This window comes from Octopus sinensis, linkage group LG3, assembly GCF_006345805.1.
Source record: "Octopus sinensis linkage group LG3, ASM634580v1, whole genome shotgun sequence".
Lineage (NCBI taxonomy): Eukaryota > Metazoa > Mollusca > Cephalopoda > Octopoda > Octopodidae > Octopus > Octopus sinensis.
Genome location: NC_042999.1, coordinates 137874407 through 137893757, shown reverse-complemented (window position 1 = coordinate 137893757; position 19351 = coordinate 137874407). Strand labels below are relative to the sequence as shown.

The window sequence follows — 19351 nt, the reverse complement described above, 5'->3', positions numbered from 1 at the left end:
TAAGACTATAGATTTTAAATTTAATTATAAAAATGATTTTATTAACTTCTTATTTCCCTACCGGAAATTAATTAACATTATGGGAAGGAAAGTTATGACGTCAATTCCACGTTCCTCCCCCTTGTGGTATATATATCACGTGATCTCCATACTCAGCCCTTTTCACTGCAATCGGCTCTCAGAGGTAGGTACTAAAAATTATGTTTAAAGTTATCTCATAAAATCTGCGTAAATTAATGCCATCCGTATTTTCTATGACTTTTCACCTGTACTACAGGTATATTACTATCTACCGACAAAATATTTCGTGTCGATAAGTATATTTTCGAGTATTTTTTTTGTAATTACGGAAAACTATTATCGCAGAGACACTATTCATGAAGAAGAAAAAAAAATTATTGTACACCATTTAGGAAGGTCGGCTGTCATATTTATTCTATATTATTATTCCGTATCGCTTGTATTTACACAACATAATTTAGAAAATGTGTATATTTCGTCTTTATGTCGATAATCTATATTTGAATGTTTAAAAGACTGCATATTCAATGTTCTAAAAATGGCTACGCATACATACACATCTATGTCTATAGACCACGTGGTATAAGTTAGTGTTAATGCGCATGTAACTATATCTTACTGTGGTGGTTTCTTCCTATACTTCGTAGATATAAAGAATCTTATCCTTACCGGGTGTCTGAATCACTTCGTGTAACATTTTTGTATTTGGTATGGAATATATTTGTCAATGATCACGGTTCTAGTATCATTTTGAAAGCACCGATTCCTTAATATGTGATTTGCCGTCATTACGTCTATTGATTAAAGTGCTTTTGCATTTCCGTGTTTCCTCTTGCATTCCCGTGCATATAACACTTTTTATAAAATGTTGAATAGTACTAGTACAACGGTTCTTAGATATTAGCGAGTGTTTAATTTTCATCCGGGAGAACGTTTCACAGCTACAGTACCGCTAGATTTTGCAATTGAATTCAGGTTATAGTCGTTTATCTTGCTTTATTTTGGATTTTGTAGTTTCTATAACCATTCTATTGTATCAACTTTTTTCTTTTTTAGTTTCATCTGTTCACTTCTAAAGCGCAATCATGCCTAAGGAAAAGACACATATTAACATCGTTGTCATTGGACACGTAGATTCCGGAAAATCCACTACCACTGGTCATTTAATTTACAAATGTGGCGGTATCGACAAAAGAGTAATCGAAAAGTTCGAGAAAGAGGCGCAGGAGGTATTTAATTTCTTTTCTTCGCATTGCCAACATAATTGTGCTGTTACATATTTTAATATTTGCCTTTTTGTCTACGTAAGATTTTAGCCTGCGTGGCGCAGCCGCCATATTTAAATTTGTTTAAACATAAGTAGCTCTTAACTTTGCCACAAGTTTTTGCTTTGGACTGAATAATTCCTTTTATTTCAGATGGGAAAAGGTTCTTTCAAATATGCCTGGGTGTTGGATAAACTAAAGGCCGAGAGAGAACGTGGTATTACCATTGATATTGCTCTCTGGAAATTTGAAACCGACAAGTACTGTATTACCATCATCGATGCGCCGGGCCACAGAGATTTCATTAAAAACATGATCACCGGTACCTCGCAGGTAATGCGCGTTATTTTTATATTTTCATTACTATTTTCTATTTGCATTTACATTTTGTATACCTTTTCGTTATTGCTGCTACTACTACTACCTTATTCTATTTGTATTTTCTGTTCAGGCTGACTGTGCTGTGCTGGTTGTTGCTGCGGGTAAAGGTGAATTCGAAACCGGTATCTCCAAAAACGGTCAGACACGTGAACATGCTTTACTGGCTTACACTCTTGGTGTGAAGCAGTTGATTGTTGCCGTCAATAAAATGGATACCCATGAGTATGACAAGAGTCGTTTTCTCGAAATCGTGAAGGAAGTATCCAATTACATCAAAAAGATCGGCTACAACCCTAAAGCTGTGGCATTTGTGCCTGTGTCAGGCTGGCATGGTGATAACATGATGGAAAAAAGTACCAACATGCCTTGGTACGAAGGCTGGGAAATTGAGAGGAAAGAGGGTAACTGCAAGGGCAATACCCTCTTCAATGCCTTGGATTCTATTATTCCGCCGCAGAGACCAACGGAGAGACCATTGAGATTGCCCCTGCAGGATGTCTACAAGATAGGTGGTATTGGTACCGTCCCTGTTGGCAGAGTCGAGACCGGTGTCTTGAAGCCTGGTACCGTCGTGACATTTGCACCTGCCATGGTATCCACTGAGGTTAGTTGATTTTTATTGTTAACTGTATTTTTTGCTTGGACTTGTTGCTTATAGAATTTTACTTACATTTGATTTAATTTGTATGTTTTGCTTAGGTGAAGTCTGTAGAGATGCACCACGAGTCACTTCCAGAAGCTAACCCAGGAGACAACGTTGGTTTTAACGTTAAGAACGTATCTGTAAAGGATCTTCGTCGTGGGTATGTGGCTGGTGACAGCAAGAACGACCCTCCTAAGGAAACGAAGTGCTTTGATGCCCAGGTATGTAACAAGCATTTATGAGCTCGTCTTAAGTTGAACGTGATTGTGTTTAATTTTTCTCTGAGTATATTCTATTCTCTCATGTAACTTATCATTCTCCTTACAGGTTATTGTCATTAACCACCCTGGACAAATTGGAGCTGGATACAGTCCAGTATTGGATTGTCACACTGCACATATTGCTTGCAAATTTACTGAGCTTAAGGAGAAAATTGACAGACGTTCTGGTAAAAAGTTGGAAGATTCGCCAAAAGCCATCAAAAGTGGTGATGCAGCTATTGTAACACTTACGCCAACTAAACCTATGTGTGTGGAGACCTTCAATGAATTCCCACCTCTAGGAAGATTTGCTGTCCGTGATATGAGGCAAACTGTTGCTGTTGGTGTTATTAAAAGTGTTGAACATGCTGATACAACAAGTAAAGTCACCAAGTCTGCTATGAAAGTCAACAAAGCTTCTGACAAAAAGAAGTGAAGTTTAGCTAATCTTAGCTATGTTTTTCAGGGGAGGGAAAGTATATCAGCTCTGTTTCTTAATGTATTTCTCAATTTAAGAGATAACCTCCTGCAGCTTTTGCTTTCATGGCCTATATGGTTGCTTAGGTCTAAATTACATCGTAAGGAATTCAGGCGGAAAGACTGGATTTTCTATGGATTCAAATCTGTTGTGTAAGTGGATTCTGAAATAAAAAACCATTTCAATCTACATTTGGCTTTTGTCTTGAATTTTCATTTTTCTTGTGATTTTTGGTGCTCAATGAAAACTAACAACCGTGGTATTTTTCTATATTAGCTTTATTCATTAAATTCAACAGTCTTTCGTCTTGAATGCTAAGTAGGTATTCCATCCAACAGCTGTAGTATTCACGACCAGGATTCATTAGATTCAACAGTGTCTTTCGTTTTGAATGCTAAGTAGGTATTCCATCCAACAGCTGTAGTGTTCACGACCAGGATCCTGTTGTGTGAAGAGGGTTTTCAGATTAAAGGTCATAAAATTATTATTAGCTCAGTTGTGAAAATTCACATCTTGACGTTTGCTACCTTACAAATATGGCAGATATGGAGTAAAAGTGGTGCAATATCCAAGTTTAGAATGTTTCATAGTGAATGAATTAGAAGTGGATAGGTTTTAATTTTAATGTGCTACATTAGAAAAAATTTTTTCTTTTACTGCATGCAGTACTTTAAATTAGGTGCATTGGAAATATCACTTACCTATACTGAAAGGGTATGAAGTAGAAGTTGCATAGCTGTACAGCAGGCCAGAGCTGAAAGATTGATTTCAATTGAGGGTGTTAGAAACATTAGTCATTCTTTCACTTTGTCATGCATATGCCTAATAGTGAATTGTTGGTTTAGGAAACCCATCACATAGCAATGCTTGGACCCATACTTGTAATTTTGCCAGTTAGTGGAATGTGGGTTCATAACTGACTGCATGTAACCAGTGGGGCTTTTATATTTGTATTGTGTAAAGTTTTGAAGGCTTTTGTAACATGTCTAATGATTTTTGCACTTTGACCACAATTCCAATTTTTTATTTTTGCTTTGTCACTGCAGTGAATTCGTGCAGGGGTTACAAATCTTTATTCAGACACGAACTGGTACAGTTTTCTTGCATTAACATAAACAAATTTTTTATACCCATAAATTCAGATATTCAGTTTGGATTCCTTTGCTACGAGAATCTTGTCAATATGCAATTTTGATCATTGGACTAAACTGGAAGGCACGATTTTTGTAGTTCTTAGTGCAATCAAAATATGGCTGACAAAATTCCAAGCTTGTCTGCATAATTGTATATTGACAAGATATAAAGATCCTGAATTTTCCAATTGGAAATTAGTAAAGATGTACCTGATGAAGGAATTTTAATTTACACTTGGGCATTGAAATACTTGAACTAAATGGAGTAAAATATTGAGAGTTGCTCCTACCTACTAGCTTAATGTAAAAAATAGTATCTTATCTAACACTGGCTCTATTTTTGTCCTCCGTTGTCTTGGATGTAAAAACAGCTTCAAATGAGGAATTCTATCTAACCCATAACTTACACTCTTTCCTACTGATTGGAGATAAATCCCATCAAAAAATATTTTGACAGTGCAGCTGTTCTATTCTCTTCAGCTATTTGACTGCAGTCATGCTGGAGCACTGCCTTTAAGAAATTTGGTTTTATAAATGTAAAAAAAAATTTGGCAATGCAAAGAATTCAGTAATCTGAAGCATAATTGTTTTCAAATTATGGTCTTAATTACTTTCTAAAGCTAGATTTTTCAGTTACCTGTGTGATTCAATCACTTTAAAGTTATCTCTACAGGTAGGGCACAGTATTCACTTATAAACCTAATGCTAATATGCTCTGTGTTAAGGTGTCCCTACCAGCAATTAATGTACATACGAGTTGCCAGGAATGTTAAAAATTGGTATATCCAATTGTCATGCAAATTTTAGTGGCTATTCAAGCAATGTGTTAACAAGAATTGAAATATGCATATACACCTATTTTTCTATCTTCACTTGTGTTGTTTACATTGTATTTATATGAAATGTAATTTTCAGTGCTGGCTCCAATTTCTATACTAAATCACTAGAGTAACTTTAAAAATTCGAATTGCACTAACACTGGGACACAGCATTGACTTAAAAGCATTAATATACTCAGTTGTATTGTTGCATAATGAAATTCAGTTCCCTACCAGCAATTAGTTTAATTGTCAACTGAAACTGGATTTACCTCAAGCTTATGGCAGCACAGCATTGAATATTTCCATCTAATTCTATCATGAATCCATTGAGTTGAGATTAAGAAATAATGTGCATATGGTAATTGTTATTAATGTTTATACTGGATAAGATCAGAAAATTTCATTTTCTGTCAAATATTGACATTTATATTTGCAGTGACCTTGCTTTTGAGATATAATTGGTTTTATTGTTATCACTACAAGTCCTACTACAAATGATGTTCTACCCTTAACCCTTTAGCATTCAGATTATTCTGTCAAATGTAAAGCTTATGTATTCACACCATATAAAATTAATCTTGCATCATTTCATGGCTTTGAGATTTCAATGATGTGATTGCTTATTTTGAAAATGACACAATAAGGTAGCTATGAATGACTGTCTGACTAGTTTGAACATAAAATAGGTAGAATATTTTGGCCGGTTTAAAGACTAAAGGTACCTTGCTGAACACATGAGCATAACACTTTCTGGGCAGTAAAAGTTTTGGGGTGGATTTCATAAACTTTTTATTAGTGGCTTTTGGAACATAATGGAAAGATATTTTAAAATAAGAATTTCTATAATAGAACCAAAGGTGGGTTAGTAATCACTAGTAAGATACATATTTTCTTAGTGTTTTTTCAAGCTTATAAAAATTTCAGCTTTTGTGTCAGGAGTACATGCATAAATTTACGAGAGCACTTTCTTAATGTTATTTCTCTTAAATTATTTAAGTTGGAATGGTCCCTTTATATTTTATAGGTATTACAACAATCAATTTTAAAGAAGGAAAATAAACTCACTTGATAATTTGACATTAAAACCTGTTTGAAATTCTGTAATAGAATAGAGAGGATTGTCAAAAGTAAATGCATTACACTTTTTCTAACATTCAATTAATCCTTAATGTAATACATTATGAAATCTGGTTCATGTATCAAACAAAAAGCCATGTTGAGTTTGCTGGATGTATCCCCGTCCAACCCATGCTAAACGATGATGATTGTCCCCAGAGTGACAGATTGTGCCACCTGCCAGTCACCACTATTTCTTTGTCAATCACATTTCACTAATATATATGTATACAACTACACTCACAGATATACATGTGTGTATGTATATATATAATTTTCTATAAGGAAAAGGTTGACTGATTTCAAAGTTTCATTACACTGAAGGCAAGCATGTACTCTACTAAAAGTTATTAAATGGTCCTTCAGTTAAATTGTTTTTATATAAACTGACATACGAGGGGCGTTCAATAAGTAATGCCCCTGACTCACTTCTCATAGCAGTAGAGCAACGAAACTTGGCACAGTTATTAGTCTTTTTTTACATAGGAACCACACAGTTACGCATTTCTCCCATCTTTTGATGCAGCTCTGGAGACCGTTTTTGTAGAGGACCCCAGCTTGGTCCTCCAACCACGACGTGACTTCAGAAATCAAGGCTGTATCATCTGGGAAACGCTTTCCTTTCAAAAACAACCTCATGGCTGGGAAGAGGTGAAAATCAGAGAGTGCAAGGTCAGGAGAGTTGGGATGGGGGTTCATAGCCGCACCCCTGTGCTTCTGATCTTAGAGTTGTGGACCGGAGCGTTGTCCTACAGGAGGAGGATGCCTTTGCTGATCTTGCCCCGCCTCTTGATTTTGATAGCTTCTCTTAATTTCCTCAAAAGTGAAGCATAATAGGCTCTGTAATTGTGAAACCCTTTGCCAGGAAACCTGTCATTGCTATTCCGTCCTGGTCCCAGAAGACTGTGAGCATGACCTTACCAGCGGAGGGCTGCACCCATGCCTTCTTTGGAGGGGGTGAGTCACGGTGCTTCCACTGCATTGACTGGGCTTTGGTCTCTAGATCATAGTGATGGACCCAGGTTTCATCCTGGGTAATCAGTCTTTTGAAAAATTTTGGCACATCCCCAAATTCATCCTTGAGCACTCAACGCATTCTTGCTTCTGGAAAGGTGTGAGCAACTTGGGAATCTATCTGGCAGACACCTTTTGCATATGCAAATGGTCATGAATGATAGTTTCCACAGACCCGGTACTAATCTTGACCTCATAGGCTATTTGGCGAATAGTTATGCGTCGATCTTCCAAAATGGCAGCCTCAACTTGACGGACAGATGCCTCATCAATGGCAGAAAGGGGGCAACCAGATCTGGGAGCTGTTTCCACAGAGTTCCGACCATGTTTGAATTCACGATGCCAGCGTTTTACAAGGTCATATGATGGGGCATCATTACCATAAGTTACTTTCATTTTATCAAAAGTCTCCTGTGGTGTGCGTCCTTTCAAATACAAAAACCGGATCACTGCTCGACACTCAACAGGCTCCATTTCACACTTGACTCAGTTCAAACACCTGTAAATCAGAAACCACAATTAGTTCAGAGCTGTAATTTGCCCACTTAATCTATAAAGATAAAAGTGATTTCACATGCAAAATTTCAGCTAGATCAAACAACTGCAAATGGGTCAGGGGCATTACTTATTGATCGTCCCTCGTAGCAAACATTAATACTAACACACATGTACCATGATCATCATTACTTAACATTCATAAGATGGCTTGACAGGATCTGATGTGTCCAAGGACTGTATCATACTCTAATGTCTGCTTTGGCATGGTTGAATGCCTTTCTTAACATCAATCACTTTGCAGCATGTAATGGGTACTGATTCTAATATACCTCTAGCATGTTCATAGCTTTCCTTTGGTACAGTGTATGAAGTTTATACATAATCCTTTAATGCATACCAAGCAAAGGTATCAGGATACTGTCTTTCTCTTTACTAGTGTTGTGATTTTACTTTTCATCACGTGACTTTGTCTTCATTGCTGTTATTTGCCTGCAGCGTAACTGTGTAGAATTCTGTTCTGTTTACGGCACATGTTAGTTTTTAGTTAGTCGAGACCATAGCAACTCGCTGCATAAAACTTATTGTGTTAAAATTTAGTTTTGCTTACAATTTAACAATCTTGGTAGATTGCTGTATATTTAGTTGATTAAAACCTTTTAAACTTAGATATTCCAGTTTGGGTTTATAATGGTTTAATCAACTAATAATAGCTAAAGAGAAAGAATGGACAGCAAATTTATAAAACCAAATTTGTTCACCACTGATCCAAGTTCGAGTCAAACTTCAAAAGAATGGAAATATTGGTTCAGGACTTTTATAAATTTTTCTAGAATCATTTCCTGCTGAACTGCCTATCACTGATGAAAGCAAGCTTAGGTGTTTAATAGCACACATAGATAAAGACGTTTATGAACTCATGTGAATGTGAGAATTATGCAGAGGCAATTCAAACTCTGGAGAGAGTGTACATGAAACCCTTGAACATTATTTTTGATGACATGCAAACAAGAACCAGGTCAATCAGTAAATTAGTGGTGAAGTCCGAAAGGAATGAAATTAACATGGCTGTCAATGGAGGTCGTTCCAAAAGCGACGGTTATTGTATGGGTTCAATTGAAATTCAAAGAAGAATTTACGAGCAAGTAAAGCTGGTGGTACTTGATAATTTGTTTGTAGATATAATTTTAGGACAAAATTTCTTAAAACAGCATCAACATGTACAAATTACCTTTGACAGCAACAAGCCCCTGTTACATTTAGGAGCTCTAAATTGCATTAAAAGTGACATTACACCAAGGTTGTTTGAAAATTTAAACTCTGACTGTTAACCCATAGTTACAAAAGCAAGAAAACAACTCCACCAATAATGAAAAATTTATTGCTGATACTATAAGCTGAGATCTGGCAGAAGGGGTAACTGAACCCTGTGTTTCTCCCTGGCGAGCCCAGGTATTGGTAATATCAGGAGAAAATCATTGCAAGAGACTGTGTATTGATTATAGTGAGACTATAAATAAGTTTACGCAATTAGATGGATATCCATTGCCAAATATGCATGACATGGTCACAAAAATAGCTCAGTTTAACTATTTTAGCACACTGGATCTCAAAAGTGCATATCATCAAGTTGAGATTCCAGTTGCAGATCAACCTTACATGGCTTTTGAAGCACAGGGAAAATTGTATCAAAGCAAACGTATTGCTTTCGGACTTACAAATGCAGTGCCCTGTTTCCAGAGAGTGATCAATAATATAATCGAGAGCCATAATTGTAGAGCTATTTTTGCATATATCGACAACATAACTGTGTGGTAAATCGAAGGAAGAACATGATAAAAATTTAAAACATTTTCCTCAAGTTGCTAAAGTCTGTAATTTAACTTTTAATGATGCCAAATGCATTTATAGCACTACACTGATCTGATTGCTTGGCTATGAAATTCAAAATGGTAACTTGGAACCTGACCGTATAAAACCCTTCCTAGAACTACCTATTCCTAGTACCCACAAACCATTAAGTCGAATTGTTGGTCTATTTGCATATTATTTCAAATGGATTCCAATGGTTGATACTAAATATTTTCCTTTGAGTGAACAAGCCTTGTCAAGTTTAAAAACTTTATGAAATGATTTAGCAAATGCTACCTTAAAAGTGATTGAAAGCCTTCCTTTCTCAATAGAAACAGCTGCATTGGAGGTATATCTGGCATTTTACCCCAAAATGGAAAGCCAGTTGCATTTTTTTCAAGAACCCTCAACCCAAGTGAGCGTCGTTATTCTTGTATTGAAAAAGAGGTGACAGCGATTGTGGAATCTGTGAGAAAATTGTCTCATTTTCTTCTTGGATGTAACTTCACACTAATAACTGATCAAAACAGTGTTGCTTTTATGTTTAATTGTCAAAGTGCAATAAACCTAAAAAAAAAAATGATGATGTGTTGGCGAATCAAACTAGTCCAGTATAAATTTGATATCATTTACCACCAAGGCAAGTTTAATGTTGCATCAGATGCTTTATCGCATACCTATTGTGCAGCTACAACTGATAATGAACTGTACCGTGTCATCCTGGGATCACACGATTGTTTCATTATATTAAAGTTAAGAATTTACCGTACTCTGTAGAAGATGTAAAGCGTATAACTAACAATTGTGTAACATGTAAGGTGAAGCCTTGTTTTACTAAAACCTCTGTTTCATCAGTAATTAGATCTACTCAAGCTTTTGAAAGATTAAGTGTTGATTTTAAAGGACCCCTACCTTCACTGTCAAAGAACCATTATTTTTTAACTGTTGTGAATGAGTATTTACGTTTTAAATAGTTTAAATTTATGATTGATGATGTGTTATGCTTATGAAATGCCTCATTACGTTATTGTGATTGGTTTGTGGTTATGTCTATATTTTGCATTTTGTTGGTTGATTGTTCTTTTTTTAAGGGGGAAAAATGTTGCGATTTTAGTTTTGATCATGTGACTTTGTCTTCATTGCTGTTATTTGCCTGCAGTACAACTGCACAGAGTTCTATTCTGTTTATGGCACAGTGTTAGTTTTTAGTTAGTCGAGACTGTAGCAACTCGCTGCATAAAACTGTTATTGTGTTGAAGTTTAGTTTTGCTTACAATTTACCAATCTCTGTTTATATTGTAGATTACTGTATATTTAGTTGATTAAAACCTTTTAAACTTAGATATTCCAGTTTGGGTTTATAACAACCAGATTTATATTGTAACCTCTCAGTTCAAGATTTAGCTTTTATGTCTAGAATTTCCTCGCTAATTTCACTATAGATTCAACCATGAGAACTAAATTATCAGCGTATAAAAGTTTCCATAGGCAACCAGTTTAAAACCTTCAGTAATGGCCTGTAGGATAATGATAAATAGGAGGGGACTGAAGATTGACCCTTGATGGACCCCTACCTTTGTAATAAATTCATTACTGAAATCATTGACTTTCACTTTACTAACTGCACCTTTGTACATAACCTGCACAGCTCTCACAAGCTATTCATCTATGTGTGTGAGGTGTGTCTAACACACACTTAAATATTAGTTGAATCATTGCTACCACTAGACTGATGCTATCAATTTATGACAGTTTCAGATCATTCCTCTTGTTATATTTAGAAAGAGATATTCTTAGAAGATATATACCTCAACAACTTTATTTTTACTATCATTCCATGTATTTCCTTTCAGTAACTCCATTCCACATATAAAGGTAGCGAGAAAAACTGGGGCAAAACACATCTAGAAGAAAGTAAAAATTGAAAAGTAAGAGTATGAAATTTATTTTTAATAGTAGGCATAAAATATAGTAATGTAAAACAATAGAAATTTCAAGGAAAATCTTGTAGCAATCTTGTATCAAGCTATAGTCAATTTGAATGCTTCTAGTATAATCCTGGGTGGAGATGGGAGAAATGATAATGTCAGTACCAAAAGGATTTGAATATAGAATATAGAAGTGAAACTACTGTGAGAAATTTAGTCCAGTGCTCTACAAATTCTGCATATTCAGCATATTGCAGTCTTAATATTTTCAAGTGTTGTGGAAAGCACCAAAGTGCCAAAAGTATGAATTTGATGCATCAAGATACAATGTAATTTTGTTTCTTAGGTGAAGAAAAGCCTTTTCTTTTTAGTCAAAAAGGAACCAATATCAAAAATGTTAAGGGTTCTATAGAGAAAGGTAAGACCTGGAATGCTGTATTTGGTAGGTTTAAATACCAGTTGAAGCCAGTACACTTCAATTACATTGGAAATATCTGAATATCACATGTTGAGTAAGGAAATTTCCTTACCCAATTATATAAATTTATGGCATTTTGCTGGGGTAAGAAGTTAACAAGAAACCTATCAGCATTTGAAACAATGCTGATTGATTTCTTGTTAAAAATCCTTTTTCAGTTAGTAATTGTTAAAGGTGGTTATAATTAATTACATTGACTCTAATGTATATTACTAGTTCTTATAAAATTAAGTATTATAATGTATTTAATGATGATGATTTTGGTTCTATCTTACATTGACAAAGCACATGATAAATAAATTTATTTTATCAACAAAGCAGAAGAATGGCAAAGTCAACTGTGGCAAAATTTGAACTCACAACCTACAGAAATAAAACAAAATAGTGTAACAATTTTCATCTGGAATTCCTTCTTTAATCATTTCAACAAATTTTTTATTTTATATCAACAATACAGGTAACAAACTATGATATTTAACTTTATTTATTAAAATAACATACCTGATCTGCAACTAATTTGAATAAAGCTGTTTTTTTCCCAACACCAAACAGTCTTTCCATTACCAAATACCATGTTCGTAAAGTAGGACCCTAGGGAAAATTTTAAAAACTCAAACATTTTATTATTAAATACATTAATAAAAGTTGTTAATGGAATAAATATCAAAACAACAAATAAGGTGTTAATATTGGTTTCAAATTTTGATACCAAGGCCAAGTAAGATGTTAATATTGCAAGTTGCAGGTGGTGAACTGGCAGAATCATTAACACATGACACAAAAAAATACTTAGTGGTATTTCTTCTGGTTTGCATTCTAAGTTCAGATTTTGCCACAGTTGGCTTTTCTTTCATCGTTTTGGGGGTCAATAAAATAGGATACTGGTTGATGGAGTTGATGTAATCAACCAACCCTCTCCCACCAAATTTCAGGCCTTGTGCCTGTAGTAGAAAGAGTTACACTAAGTGGTGCAACATATGACATTACAGTAATAACAAATAAAAGAAATTTTATTTTATTAATTTGAAATCATCAAACATTACTTGATTATTACATTTCAAAAGTTGAAATCCATGCTGAAAAGTCACAAATTTCAGACAATTGAAGAGATTAAAGAGGGTTTATTGTAAGAATTGCATGCTACTCTTGCAAACACATTCCAGGAGGTATTCCAAAATTAGAGGAAAAAACACTGAATGATGTATCAATCTATTGATACTATTTTAAAGAAGAGAAATCTGAATAAATTATAAGTAAAAAAAAGTAAGTTTATTTTTTTAAACAGTTCGGTTTCTTTAGTCAGACAGTTATGTAACTGGTTTTTAATACACAGGCAAAGTTCAATTGTCATCTGACATATTTCCTACACTGATTGGTAATTAATATAAGATATTTTAAGTAGTGAAGGTTAGATAATGAACTTAACAAATTCAAAACAAATTAATCTCTGTTGATAACATGTAACAGAAATGTCTTCCCACTATCAAAAGCGAGAAAGGTAAAAGATGCATTTGAAATGAAGGTTTCAAAGCAGTATCTTATTTTCTGGACTTATAAATATATAGTTGTTCACATTTATGATGAGTTTCCAAAATGTTTTAACAGAAGAAATTGATGGCTATCACTATGGTAAGTTATTTTTGTAAGATAATGATAATAATTATTGATATAATATTTTCAATAGTTTTATGTTTTTGTTGCATCACCTGGTACACCTGTCTTCTGAGGTTTGTATAGAGTAGTTTCATTGCGATGTAGATGTGTGTGAATATACTATATCAGTTCTGCTCTGTTGTTTTTAGAGGTATTTCAGTGTTTCTTCTGTTTTGTTATTGTGCTGGATATAAGTATTACAATTAAGATTGATTGTTGGAGGGGTAAACAAAATCCTTGTTGCATTAATTCATGTTCTTTTGTACTCAAAGTTAAATCCCACTCTGGTCAACTTTGCTTTTTTGTTGTTCTGGAGTAGATAAAATAAGAACCAATCAAGTATTGGAGTTTATGTAATTGACTATTCCCTCTTTTCCACACATGCACATTTGTGGCCTTGTGCCTATGTAACAAATCATTATCATTATTATCCATGCTAACATGGAAAGCAGATGCTAAACGATGATAATGATGAAATACAGTAAGCTGACAGAGGTTGGAGAATGCTGCTCTAAATATCTTTTTCTTTAATTTTTTTAGTTAAGAAGGGAGCTAGTGCCCATGACTTCTTACAGGGCCTCCAAGACTGGGGAAGAAGGAGGAAGCTATTCTCAAATTAGAATTTGGCCTTAATGCTTGCAGCAGAATGGATTCCACTAACAGTACACAAGGTGCCTGGTGGTGATACTAAACTGAGCTATGCTCATCAGTCAAGGAGGCCATGGTAAGATTTTTGAACACAGACCATGCAGCACCTTGAACAAATGTCTTCTACTATTAAGGCCTTGTGAGTGCATTTGGTAGAGGGAATCTGAAAGAAGCTCATAGACACACACACACATATATATATAAAGAGAGAGAAAAGAGCAATCTGTGTATCATACTTAAAGCAGATACACCATTTAAAACCTGATAAACTCCAGTATTCGTCTCAAGGAAGTCATCATCATCATCGTTTAGCGTCCGTTTTCCATGCTAGCATGGGTTGGACGGTTCAACTGGGGTCTGGGAAGCCAGAAGGCTGCACCAGGCCCAATCTGATCTGGCAATGATTCTACGGCTGGATGCCTTTCCTAACGCGAACCACTCCGTGAGTGTAGTGGGTGCTTTTTACGTGCCACCGGCACAGGTGCCAGACGAAGCTGGCAAACGGCCACGATCGGATGGTGCTTTTTACGTGCCACGGAGGCCAGGCGAGGCTGGCAACAGCCACGATCGGATGGTGCAGCAGTGGTGACATTACTAAATATGTATTCCTGCTTCTGAATTTTGTCAGTAGCAATTAGCAACTAGTAACCACATGCTAAAACAAAATCAGTCACTACTGATAATAAATGAGTAATTAACAAAATCACTGACGTTGCAATTAGCTAGCAAGCTGAATAACATTCGTTATACACAATAGCAGCATTACTAGTGCAAATAGAGCAATCAGTGTATCATTCTTATGCATCGTTGAAAGCCTAGTAAATTGGGGTATTCTTTTTCAAGATAGCATCTCTTATAGAAATATAGTGTTAAAAAACACAGAGGTATGTCACTAGCAGGCAAAAATCGTCTAAATAGAAAACATATGTATTGATATCTACTTCTTCTCGAACAGTAGAACTAGATCTTAATACATGAGTATGCATATATAGTATTTTGATTGACCGAAAGGTTACAAAACTGACTGAAGAACTGAGTTTCATGCTATACACACACACAAACACATGGAAACTCATTTATCTGCAATATATGGTAACGATCCAGAAGAAAAGTAATTAAAATTACATTTTGGTTAACATGCTCTCTTCCGTCGTAAAATAGAGTAAGTAAATTGTCCTTAAAAAATTAAAGTATATTGTCATAGCAACCAGAAGTGGTGACTGACATACCCAAATATTTCATAAAACATGTTTGATATTAAATGGGTGGGCTTCCTACGCGGGTCTTGGCAACTTCTATATTCAAAAATCTGTTAACCATTCACTCAATTTTGTTGATCCAAACAATGACAATATCCATACACAAACTTTAGAACGGCGATGGGTGCTTGCCAAGAATTCAGACAACAATGTGAGATTAGTAATAATTTATTTATATCATATCTTCATGAGCGTGTATGGCGAAACAAATTTCAAGATCGTAGAAACCTATTTACGTTGTGTTTCTTAATAATGTGATCGATATATATGGTTTTAATGTTAGATTAAATATATGTACGTTTATGCATTAGATACAGTGTTTACTTGAAATTACGGTATGTTATTGTTGTCACTTCTGGTTTCTATCGAAATATGCTTTTATTTCTTCAAGACAAATTTACTTTTATTATTTTACGACGTTAAACTGCATGTTAACGTGTTGGTGATTGTAGTTTTTCACTACCATGTGGTCCCTTCCGTTTTGTATCGGACGGAGGTTGTTTGTTTAGGTACATATTCGTCAACTTCACCTAATAATGAAAATATTATATATGTAAAAAAAAATTATATTTAGACTCTAACATTTATGTACCTCATCCTATTTGATTGAAAAAATCGAGAAAACTTTTTAGACAACTGAAAAGAAATCCGAAAGAACGTTTTTGTAAAATGTGAAATACCGTTACTTTAATTATTTTAGGGATGAAATACTAAACCAATACTTTTATTATTTTATTCGGGTATTATATAATAGAACCGAAATACACTATTTATTTTTCGATTTCTTACATGAGCATAAAACAAATATATATAGCTCGAACGAATTGATCATCACTTTTATTACTTTTTCGTATCATCTCCGAGATGACAAGCTAAGTTGCGCCAACATCACTGAGTTGAAAATGCTAAGGGACGCAACTTATCGGAAGGCATTTTGTCCGGCTCCCTAACAAGTCTGGTCCTTCAAACTAATTTTGAGTTTATAACTTCCAGTGATGACATGTATGTAGATCTATGAGGCCATCGATGGAGCCTTTAACGTGGTACACAATGTTTTTATATTATTATTATTATTATTATTTAATCGACCTGCTATAAACAACAGCCAAATCGGTACTATTTAAGAAAAGTGGTCCCGGTGCGCGTACTCGCGCATCTGCACTAGCTAGTCGTGGACTAGTCGATCTTACAACGACTACATAGCAAAGTAAATAAAGCATAAAATAAATAATTTTTTTACACAAAGTAAATAATTTTTTAAACAAAGTAAATAAAACGCAAAGTACGGAACGACTAGCTAGTGCGGATACGCGAGTGCGCGCACCGGGACCACTCTTCTTAAATAGTACCAGACAAAGCTCCCACCCCACTACTTTGAAAATGGTAGGATATCTAACACTAGCACTATGACCCTGCGTTGCCGGGTCATAGTGCTAGTGCATGCATATACAGCTGCGTGCGTGCGCACATACACACAAATACTGTCCAAATCTCCGACCAATCACATACAGCTAACTGGCATTCAATTGGCGTATCAAGTTACGGGCATTTTGATTGGGTTTTGGATAGAAAATTCACAAAAAAGTCACTTCTATTGATTTTTTTAATGGCTTTGCGGGGTGACTGGAGAAATGTAAAGATGTGCACGACCACCCTTGGACGGTTTTGAATGACCATAGAAAGTGGGAGCCCTCTAACTGAAAAGTTGTGGATTTGTATAAAGGACACGCACACACACACACAGATAGGCATTTTGCCGTTTACATATATAGAGATAATATATTCCTACTGTTAAGAAGACCACATGGTCATGGCTAGAGCTCTTTTGGTCAAAGGTCTGCTCAAGAAGAGTTGACTAAACGACATAACAGAGATCAAATAACCAAAAGATCGGCCAGCTATTCATCATCATCATCGTTTAACGTCTGCTTTCCATGCTAGCATGGGTTGGACGATTTGACTGAGGACTGGTGAACCAGATGGCTGCACCAGGCTCCAATCTTGATCTGGTAAAGTTTCTACAGCTGGATGCCCTTCCTAATGCCAACCACTCCGAGAGTGTTGTGGGTGCTTTTATGTGTCACCGGCACGAGGGCCAGTCAGGCGGTACTGGCAACGGCCATGCTCAGATGGTGTTTTTTATGTTCCACCTGCATAGGAGCCAGTCCAGCGGTACTGGCAATGACCTCGCTTGAATGTTTTTTCACGTGCCACCGGCACAAGTGCCATTAAGGTGACACTGGTAGCGATCACGCTCGAATGGTGCTTTTTACGTGCCACCGGCACGGAAGCCAGTTAGTATGACTAAAACCTCTGCTTTTGTTACACCGTATATACCAGTGTATAAAATGTATTTTTTATTCTCAAACGTAACAAAATATTGTCATGTTTCTAATTTTACTGTATTACGGATGGGATACTGAATATATGGAATATGCTGAAACATCAAATTTTTTTCTACAAAAAAAGTAGTTTATCTCATGCAATAGTACATCTATAGGTAAATATGGTGAATAAATTTATCTAGTGGAAGCCTCTCCTCCCACAATACACACAACTATACGGTACGAAGAAATACAGCTAATAAGAAAAATAAGAAGTGTGAGCATTCCTTCAATTATACACTGTACCAGGAAACACTAGTGTTACCATGTAAAAATTTGTGACAACTCAAAACAGCATTACAGCAGGTAACTGAGGTTGAAGTACTGGAACAGCATAGCGCCCCCAGGACGCTAAAGTCAAAGACATTTAAAATGCTACCAGTTGAAAATTTGCAATTATTAACAGTTTCAGTGATTTATTCTGTTCAGCAACGGAAATAGTAACCTTCCACTCTCGTACGCACCACTGCAGTATTAAAGATATGCACTGGTGCAAAAGAATCGCTGACAGTGACATTCTATATTTCCAGTCTTCCATAAAAAACAAGTCTGGCTATGGAAAAATGTTACCTTGCTTGGAAACAGGTGAGGGTTGGCCACGGGAAGGGCATACTGTAGAAAATATGCTTTAACAAATTGTCATGAAAAAATAACTGTTGAATGAATAATGATATCATCATCATTTAATGTCCATCTTTCATGCTGGTATGAGTTGGACAGTTTGACAAGACCTGGTGAGCTGCATAGCTATATTGTGCTCCATATCAGCTTGATATGGTTTCTATAGCTGGATGTTCTTCCTAACATCAACCACTTTACAGTAGGGTGCTTTTTTTTTTACATGTTTATACATGTAAATATATAAACATATATATATATATATATATTTATCTATTACTTGTTTCAGTCACTGGACTGTGGCTATGCTGGGGCACCACCTTTTGTTATCATCATCATCATTGTTTAAGTCCGTTTTCCATGCTAGCATGGGTTGGACGGTTCAACTGGGGTCTGGGAAGCCAAAAGACTGCGCCAGGCCCAGTCTGATCTGGCAGTGTTTCTACAGCTGAATGCCCTTCCTAACGCCAACCACTCCGTGATTGTAGTGGGTGCTTTTTACGTGCTACCTGCACAGGTGCCAAACAAGGCTGGCAAATGGCCATGATCGGATGGTACTTTTTACGTGCCACTGGCACGGGGGCCAGAAGAGGCTGGCAATGGCTACAATCGGATGGTGCTTTTTACGTGCCACCAGCACGGAGGCCAGTCGGGTTATACATACACATATATATAAAACAAAGTTATTTTATTCCACACAGGTAGAAATATGCTACTCCAAGTTGAGGGGACTTTGTCTTGTCTTACTAGTTACTCAGTGACCCTGTGCTGGTACCACAAAAATTGTACCCAGTACACTTTGTAAAGTGATTGGCATTGGGAAGAGCATCATGCCAAAACAGACAAGAGAGCTTGCTACAGCCCTCCAACTAGCTAACCCTTACCAAACTGTTCAACCCATGCCA

General features: G+C 35.9%; 3 protein-coding genes across 5 annotated transcripts in view; 2 read left to right on the top strand and 1 right to left on the bottom strand.

The window, feature by feature from the left end:
- Window positions 1-76: 76 nt before the first annotated feature.
- Window positions 77-3237, top strand: LOC115209172 (elongation factor 1-alpha). The gene is made up of 6 exons (XM_029777407.2): window positions 77-184; window positions 1078-1250; window positions 1440-1619; window positions 1738-2271; window positions 2367-2531; window positions 2638-3237. Exons 2-6 carry the CDS (start codon window positions 1107-1109, stop codon window positions 3004-3006), a joined length of 1392 nt encoding a protein of 463 aa, XP_029633267.1. The 5' UTR covers window positions 77-184; window positions 1078-1106; the 3' UTR covers window positions 3007-3237.
- A 71-nt stretch (window positions 3238-3308) lies between these two features.
- LOC115209173 (protein Mpv17) overlaps window positions 3309-19351 on the bottom strand; it is a 29264-nt gene continuing 13221 nt past the window's right edge. Inside the window, exons 3-7 of the mRNA XM_029777408.2 lie at window positions 12386-12475; window positions 11287-11382; window positions 6068-6100; window positions 3750-3802; window positions 3309-3489 (exon numbers count right to left, since the gene is read on the bottom strand). Of these exons, the coding sequence (XP_029633268.1) occupies window positions 3396-3489; window positions 3750-3802; window positions 6068-6100; window positions 11287-11382; window positions 12386-12475 (366 nt within the window). The 3' untranslated portion in view covers window positions 3309-3395. The remainder of the gene's footprint in view (window positions 3490-3749; window positions 3803-6067; window positions 6101-11286; window positions 11383-12385; window positions 12476-19351) is intronic.
- Window positions 13382-19351, top strand: part of LOC115209171 (KICSTOR complex protein C12orf66 homolog) — an 88864-nt gene continuing 82894 nt past the window's right edge. The window contains exon 1 of one of the 3 annotated variants that reach the window (XM_029777403.2): window positions 13382-13513. In XM_029777403.2, coding sequence (XP_029633263.1) covers window positions 13462-13513 — 52 coding nt within the window. In that variant the 5' untranslated portion in view covers window positions 13382-13461. Of the gene's footprint in view, window positions 13514-16464; window positions 16488-19351 lie in introns of those variants that run through there. The other 2 variants (XM_029777406.2, XM_036501373.1) reach the window with 2 other exon arrangements.